General features: G+C 36.1%; 1 protein-coding gene across 1 annotated transcript; it reads left to right on the forward strand.

The window, feature by feature from the left end:
* On the forward strand, positions 1-5,594 carry LOC18588630 (probable sulfate transporter 3.5). The gene is made up of 12 exons (XM_018126641.1): positions 1-363; positions 526-733; positions 851-1,022; positions 1,165-1,230; positions 1,988-2,101; positions 2,247-2,363; positions 3,558-3,684; positions 3,805-4,091; positions 4,184-4,374; positions 4,491-4,573; positions 4,805-4,881; positions 4,970-5,594. The coding sequence occupies exons 1-12, from the start codon at positions 60-62 to the stop codon at positions 5,150-5,152; spliced, it is 1,929 nt and encodes a 642-aa protein (XP_017982130.1). The 5' UTR covers positions 1-59; the 3' UTR covers positions 5,153-5,594.

The following is an 8,353-nucleotide window of genomic DNA, read 5'->3' on the forward strand; positions in this document are numbered from 1 at the left end:
ATCTCCGCTCTCTTGATCCTTCCTCTTCTGTCTCAATCTCCTACTCTCTTGCTATAGCTATGACGAATTCCAGCCAAACGGTGAATTTCTCTACCCCGAGAGGGTTTTCGACTACCTTCAAATCTGATTGCAAAGAAACCTTCTTCCCTGACGATCCGTTTCGTAAGTTTAAGGATGGCAAGCCTTTGGTTAGAGCCAAGAAGGCAATCCAATACTTCATCCCATTGTTTGAGTGGTTACCCAAGTACAATCTAAGTTTGCTTAGATATGATTTGCTTGCCGGTATCACCATTACTAGCCTTGCAATCCCTCAAGGAATCAGCTATGCCAAACTCGGTGATCTTCCTCCAATTATCGGCCTCTGTAAGCTCCTTAGTTAATACATATGGAGTATTTCTTTTTTTTTTTTCCAATTTCACTGAAAAAGTTTACCCAATAACTAGGCCAAAAATCTGTTTGGCTTAATGGGATTGTTTTCGTTTCTCTGAAAATGTGGTGGATCAATATATACATTATATGCTGCAGATTCGAGCTTTATACCGCCTTTTGTTTATGCCATTTTCGGGAGTTCGAAGCACCTTGCCGTGGGAACAGTGGCAGCATGCTCATTGCTTATATCTGAAACCATTGGAGCCAAAGTATCACCAAAAGATGATCCCACATTGTATCTTCACTTAGTTTACACAGCCACTTTCTTCACCGGAATTTTCCAGACAGCTTTAGGCTTTTTGAGGTCAGCGATATATATAAATAATTTATGCATCTTTCAATAACCATTCCGAGATTATTCTTTGGGTTTGTATTCATGTTCATATTTATTTCCTTCTTATTTTACACATATTTGTTTCAGGCTGGGAATTTTGGTGGATTTCTTATCACATTCTACAATCACTGGTTTCATGGGAGGGACTGCTATAATAATTTGCCTGCAACAACTGAAGGGCATCTTTGGTTTAAAGCATTTCACAACTCATACTGATGTGGTTTCGGTTCTGCATGCAATTTTCAGCAATAGAAAAGAGGTTTGTTAGGGAAAAGAAAAACAATATAAACTTCTTAATTGCTGATCACTCTGTCTTGCTATTCATAGAATAATTGCTTAAAATTCTAATCTTGAACTGGCAATTTATAACTGACCCCCAAATTTCTTGTTTCTGCACGCAGTGGAGGTGGCAGAGTGCTGTTGTGGGTATAATCTTCCTTTGTTTCCTCCAATTCACTCGATACCTGGTGAGCTTTCTCTCGTCTTACCCATTGCCTATAGGAAAATAGCAAAAACAAACTTTTAGACTCAATTCCGTTTTAAGGTATAAGTTTTGCCTAATTTTTTCTTAAATTTCACTTTGTCTATATGGAAAAAAAAAAGAATACTTTTTTTTAACACGAGTGAGGTTGTCACCGTTTAGAATCATCTGTGATGTCATACGCATATTTTGCCATAGATACGCCAAAAACAAGTGGATAACATTTATAGCATAGCACCATTAATAGCAAATCATAACTGTCATGACAACCATAATGCCAAACAAAAGTATAGGCGACCATGTTTGACCTTTCCATTGACTATTAAAACGGATTTAACGTGAATTCACTGAGAAAATCAATTCATTCTTTTTTTTAACAAAAAAATCTAGCATACACAGCTAGTTGTCCTTGGACCCAATACTTCTATCAATATTTACTCCATACACAGATATTTGCACTTTCATAATTATCCACATTAAAACCAGTTTATAAATTATAAATAAATCTTAAAAATATGAGGCTTATTGATTTTTATTGATGAAAACAGCAATTCCAGCCTTCATATTTGCCCAAATATTATACACACAAATTTGGGAGTGGGGTTGTGTTGATTGTTTTTTACTTATTATTTTAATTATTTAGTGTTATTTTTTGGTATATTATTTACTAGTATTATCTAGATATATGGTAGAGAAGTAATATATATATATATATTTTTTTCCTATGTTTTTGGCATGTGCAGAGGCAAAGAAAACCAAAGCTATTTTGGGTATCAGCTATGGCTCCAATGGTCGTTGTTGTGGTTGGTTGTCTTTTTGCATTTTTTGCCCACGCAGAGAAACATGGAATCCAAATTGTGAGTTCATTTTTAGTTGATTTTTCAATTTTTTTAAATTATTTTCTTTACTCTCTCCTTTTAGGTCACATCCTCTTGATCTTATAAGCAATCATTCTTCTGATTTCCAACTATTTATTGTTTTTTTTTTCATTTTTTGTTTCAGGTTGGTGACTTGAAGAAGGGACTAAATCCTCCCTCGATTCAATATTTGAACTTTGATCGCCGCTATCTTCCAGTAACTGTGCAGGCTGGTCTTGTCACTGGGCTTATTGCTATGGCTGTAAGAATCCCAACCTTTTTTCTTTTATGTTTCTATACCAATTATCTTTGATTTAACTTGTAGACGAGCTCTCAACCTCTCCAACATCAGCACCATATGTACTTCTTGAAGTAAAACTCCAAGTAAACATACCGTCGTCTCCTCTCACCACATATTTCCTACTTTCCACCTAAATACTTCCCACCCACAGAATCCACGCGATTCACCTAACCTCCAACAATGTTCCATAGCTCTTCCGCCCGCCTTCTTCCTCATCTTTTTATCCATCTTTATCATATCACTATCAGTGAGAGAGTCGTTCACTATTTCCTCCCTCTTTTCTCCTCTTGCTTTGTCTTCCTCCTTCTCCCCCCTTTTTTTTGATAAACCATGGTTTTTCAGTAATAAATGGAGGTTACCTTCAATTTGTAATCCTCCGTATGGAGACAAAATAGCAACTTAGATCAAGTTTCCTGTACAACATCATCCTTACTCTGCCCTTTACAAAAAAGTACCCACCCTGTAACAGTCCCAACAGGAATTCACCTGCTCAAAAGACAAAAATAGACAGCCAAAAAACATTCATAAGACATGCTCTTATACACTCACAGACCTTCACCAAACACCCTGTTCGCACCCAAAAACATAGTCAAGGACAGCACCACTAAAATTCCTGGCAGTGGTACACTCAGAAAATAGGCCAAGACACTAAGTATTTCAGTAACCTTCTGCTAGTTCCTTCAGGTAGATAAAATATCAGCATCCTCCTTTATCCAAACAGAGTACCTATTACGCTAAACACCCTCTTCATGCCAACATGGTACCAAACTCCTCATACGATCAAAACACCTTATCACCCTTTCGTGGCAACGTCGAAACAACTTCAAGACAGATAAAGCCCCATAAGATAGCAATCTCTTAAACGCAAAACAAAACGACACAGAGACTATTTACCTCATAATTTCCTCCTATATCTTCATTGGTTCAGTGCCCAAGAGCAATTTCTCTCCCAATTAATGCTTATCTAACCTATCAGTTCCCTCCAAAATCCCATTCAATCCGGAAACAACTCACATCCTGACTCGAAACTCATCCCAAGAAATTTTACCCACCAACCAAGAAAAAATCCTCACCTGGACAACCCAACAGATGCTTAAGTATCACTTCACCGCCATTGCCCCCTAAAATTAATTATCTTCGAATTGAAACTTACAGGAAGGGATAGCAATAGGACGGAGCTTCGCCATAATGAAAAATGAACAAACTGATGGGAACAAGGAAATGATAGCCTTTGGTTTCATGAACATTATTGGATCTTTCACGTCGTGCTACTTGACAACAGGTATATATAATGCTTCAGGTTATTCTAAAGAAGTCAAAAAGGCCATAATTTAATCTTTTTCTTTAAACAATTTATGAAGTAATATAAGATTCTGATTTTTCTTGACGTTTTGATCTACAGGGCCATTCTCAAAAACAGCTGTGAACTTCAATGCTGGGTGCAGGACAGCAATGTCCAATGTAGTCATGGGATTTTGCATGATGTTAACACTTCTGTTCTTGGCTCCTCTCTTCAGTTATACACCTCTGGTAGCCCTATCTGCTATTATCATGTCAGCAATGTTTGGATTAATCAACTATGAGGAGATGATTCACCTTTTTAAAGTTGACAAATACGATTTTTGCATCTGCATGGCGGCCTTCCTTGGTGTTAGTTTCATAAGCATGGATGTCGGGCTCATGCTTTCTGTAAGGATTTCTTCAAAGCTATCAGAAGAAGAATTGAATGGACAATATTTCTGTTTCTGCTTTCTTAACTGAAATATTATCTGTTATTTTAGGTGGGACTTGCTTTACTAAGAGCACTTTTGTACGTGGCAAGGCCTGCTTCCTGTAAGCTAGGAAAAATTCCAAACTCATATTTGTACCGAGACACAGAGCAATATCCGGGTTCAACAACGATGCAAGGAATCCTTGTTCTTCAACTTGGTTCCCCAATTTATTTTGCAAATTGCTCCTATATAAGAGAAAGGTATATCTTCATGCAAAAACAATGTGATACAAATTAGAACATTCAATTAATTAGTACCAAAAAGAATACGGTCAACCATGGTAATTTCTAATTTGTTTTGGCCAAAATTTGAGCAGGATTCTGAGATATATTCAGGAGGAACAAGGCCTTTCAGATTCTAAAAGTGATGTAATTGAGCATCTTTTACTAGACTTATCAGGTAATGAACATTTTCTTACAAAATCCACCACCAATTATGCCACTTGCCAACTCTGACTAATCTTGTAGTGGCAAATACAATTTAGTATAAACATCCTCTAGCCACTAGAGTTTGATTTTGGTAGAGCCTTTTTTTTATTTCTTTTTAAGAAGAAATAAATATGCATATAACAGTAACAACTGTCCATACTCATCAATTTCGACTGAAACATTAGACTATGGCGGTTTGCAGGAGTTTCATCCATTGACATGACAGGGATTGAAACATTTACCGAACTACGTAGAATCTTGGAAGGAAAGCATATCAAGGTAAACTGAAAGATGCTCCCTTTTCATTGAAGGCTGTTGTTTTAAGTAAGAAAGAAACTAAAAATATGTGTTTAAACATCCTGTGCAGTTAGCAATAATAAACCCCAGGATTGAAGTTCTAGAGAAAATGACATTAGCGAAATTCGTAGATGCCATTGGCAAGGAATCTTTCTTCTTGTCTATTGAAGATGCAATCCAAAGCCGTCAATTTTCACTTGGTAGTACTGTGAAAGAAACGGGAGGATCCTCAAACAATGAAGATGCCGCTTAAATATACTGGTTATATGCCTATTAATCATCGATTAGCTCCATAAATCCATGGCAGTTTTCCATGTCCCGAATTCAACAAAAAGGGGGTTATTAATATGAGGATGCAGTTATGTCTTTTTCTGTTTACTTGCGGGGAAAACGACGAAAAAGGTGCCATATTCATTTAACGGAGGTTTATCTCATGAATTTCTCTCATGCTAGTGTGATTGAAGTAGGCCAAGTTGTTGGTATGTAAATGATGAGAAATTCATGTGATAATCCTCTGTTAAATGAATATGATCATTTTTGTATCTCCCTCTTCTTCTTTTTCATGTTTTTCGGTCTCTTCAGCTTGTAATTTGATCATATTTTCGAGTTAGAGGATGTAGCTCATGTACATGTACCGTGCTAATAAAGATGAACCAGTTCCTTTCTTTTAATAATAGCAACCTTTTTCCTTTTTACCCAAATTCTCCAACTATGATTGTCAATGTCTTCACCAAGCCCTGCATCTTCTTCTTTCTAAAAGCTTCTCTGCAGTCATTTCTTTGACCAATCTGGAAATTCACCATCTTGACTCATTATAATGAGTTAATTCTTTTTGAAAAAAATAAAGTAAAAGAAGAACGGTTAAAACTGGAAAATATCATTCTTATTCAAAACTTTTATCCTCCACCCGCTGACCCAGTGGCCTATTAACTACTCTTGAAGTGGAAAATGGTATGAAAATCAACCACTTTAATGGAATCTATTCGTCTTTATTAACCTTAATCATTTGAAGTTCAGTTTGGCCTTGATAGCAATAACCTTTTAGTTTTTTTCTTTGAAAAATGAAATGATAGGTTAATGTTGCGGGTTCCTCACTTCTTCTGACAGGCATTATCTGCATTATATATGAAAGAATTTGATTGATACACTTACATGGAATTATCAATTTTGAGCATAAGATCACTATTCGGCCTGGCCCTTGAGATCACCTGGCAGTCTTAGTGTATAAATTAGTGTCTGAAAATGTCGTAGCAATGTGAGAATAAGGAAAGGCTATTCATATCAGACGAATGCAAGAAAGGTAACTAAAAGGACATAAATTTAGCAGAAGCAATGTTTGTAGATTGAGAATTTGATTCAGAATGAAACCCACAGCACTATGTGATTGATCTGGCTAACATGTCAAGTTTGATGCATTTTACCAATTTAGACAACATGTGAGGTACTCAGCTGTGGTTTGTCAAAACCTGGATCTTACACATGTATCAGAAAACAGAGGAGATTATTGCATCGGTTAAAGGCACAAAAGCATCATAACATACCCAATGCATAAGGATGATAAATTGTTGCCATTGAATTGTAACTACTTGAGAAGACGAGAATTAAAGATGATACTTTTAACTGAACTAATGCCAACTGTGTGTGGCTTGGAGAAAAAGGTGATCAGAAAATTAGCCATGTGACATGGCTACTAGCTTAGATAATGAAGAGTTATGTTGTAGCTGGAGAAGTTTCTACTTACTACTGAACTAGAAACAGAAAGTAGATTATAATCTATTGGACAATGTCTTATTAATGCTGAATTTTTAATGATTTTTGGCTGCTCTTTCCATTCAATATGATGGATATATGCATGATGTTTCTGGTTGAAATCCTACTTGTGATAGATTTCATAGATGTTTTCATTGAAATTTTATTGCAACTTCCATTCTTGTCAGCTCATTGGTGTTTAAATTCTTTCAGCTGCCATTCAATTGAAAAGGTAAAAGTCTCCATAAAGCTGACTAAATGTTTCTATCTACTTCTTAGCAAATTCTTGAGGTCACGGTGCCTATGTGCCCTTCTTCCTTCTAATTTTATAATTTGTTCTTCACACTGCAATTTGCTTGACACCTAAGTTTGTGTTTGTAAACTGGTCAGCAAACTTTTTGCATATAAACAGTAAGCAGTTGCCAGAGCCAATAACAAGTTTCTAGCAAAGTTTTTGACTTAAATACAGAGCTTTTAAGATTTTGTTGTCCATCCAACACTTCCATATGTATTTTCACACAATCTGATAACGTATTCAACTGCTCATTTAGTCAAGTTTTAGGACTACAATAAGATTGGACTCGGAATCTTTAGGGGCATTCTCACTTTATGCTGCAAAGTAACATTTAGTCTTTAAGTAAAACAACACCTTTGCAATTGCCTTTCTTGATCTTACAGTAATAGTGCAACTGCAAATGGTCCTCAGAGACCTGTTAACTTTTAACAAGGAAGGCACTGTGCTTTTATGCGTGATTTTACAAGATATTCTTTTTGCAGATATGGAATCATGATTTTCCTGACCCAAATTTTACATTAGAGACCATCTTGAAATGAATGAAATGTGTTGATTACTTAGATGATGTTCATAAACCATACAATAACTGGTTAAAGTAAATACCCGGACAGTATGGAAAACTTCTTAGTATCATAGGGCTCGCATATTAGCGTCCTATATGTTCAAGTATACAGTTGTGGAACAACAAATTTATGGGTTCTGTTCAGAGTTCAGAAACCTGAATAACATACCCATGCACAATGTATCGACAGCATGCTTCCATCCTGTATTTCCCATTATACTTGCTTGTTATAGAGATGCAATGGTTCAGCTATGAAATGCAGCTACTTACAGGTAAATTCAGATGCTACTGTCAAAGTTATCTGTGAATTCGAATGTTTCTGATGCTTTCAATTATGGCAATTGTTAATGCTAAGACTATTCATTTAACTTCAACTGCTATAATTCTGTAATACAAAATTTGGTCAAAGTTCATAGCAAATTCCTATTGCTAGAGAAACTCCTTGCTGCTTTTTCTCCCTCCAACTCAACTCCATGTAACATCATAGCCTATTATTGTTAATTAGCCATTTATGTAAAACTTGTAACTCTTGAAAGCATAAACAAATCAATGTAGTTAAAACCCCTATTGCTGTTAAATGCCCCTACGTATTATGATCAAGTTCTCAATAGCCAAAAAAGTGACACAAAGAACATGCAGGGAGCTGCACTTTAGGTAACATTCTGAAAGGCTAGAATTTGTATCATTTGCTAAGGTTTATTGAAGGCACCAAATATCAGCAGTCACTTAGCTCCCCTATTGCCATGTGAACTTTTATGAATGAATAGGCCATTAGACTAGCTTCCTTAGATTCCTGCCATAGAAGCTAAGCTGCACAAATTTGATTCATTATGCTCTAGAGTGGTTAC

Source organism: Theobroma cacao, chromosome 9, assembly GCF_000208745.1.
Source record: "Theobroma cacao cultivar B97-61/B2 chromosome 9, Criollo_cocoa_genome_V2, whole genome shotgun sequence".
Lineage (NCBI taxonomy): Eukaryota > Viridiplantae > Streptophyta > Magnoliopsida > Malvales > Malvaceae > Theobroma > Theobroma cacao.

Bases quoted from the DNA above. Each gene is read 5' to 3' on its own strand.
- LOC18588630 (XM_018126641.1), top strand. From the start codon at position 60: ATGACGAATTCCAGCCAAACGGTGAATTTCTCTACCCCGAGAGGGTTT. The intron at 1,023-1,164 runs GTTTGTTAGGGA...TTCTGCACGCAG, and splicing joins TTTTCAGCAATAGAAAAGAG to TGGAGGTGGCAGAGTGCTGT. The intron at 2,102-2,246 runs GTGAGTTCATTT...TTTTTGTTTCAG, and splicing joins AGAAACATGGAATCCAAATT to GTTGGTGACTTGAAGAAGGG.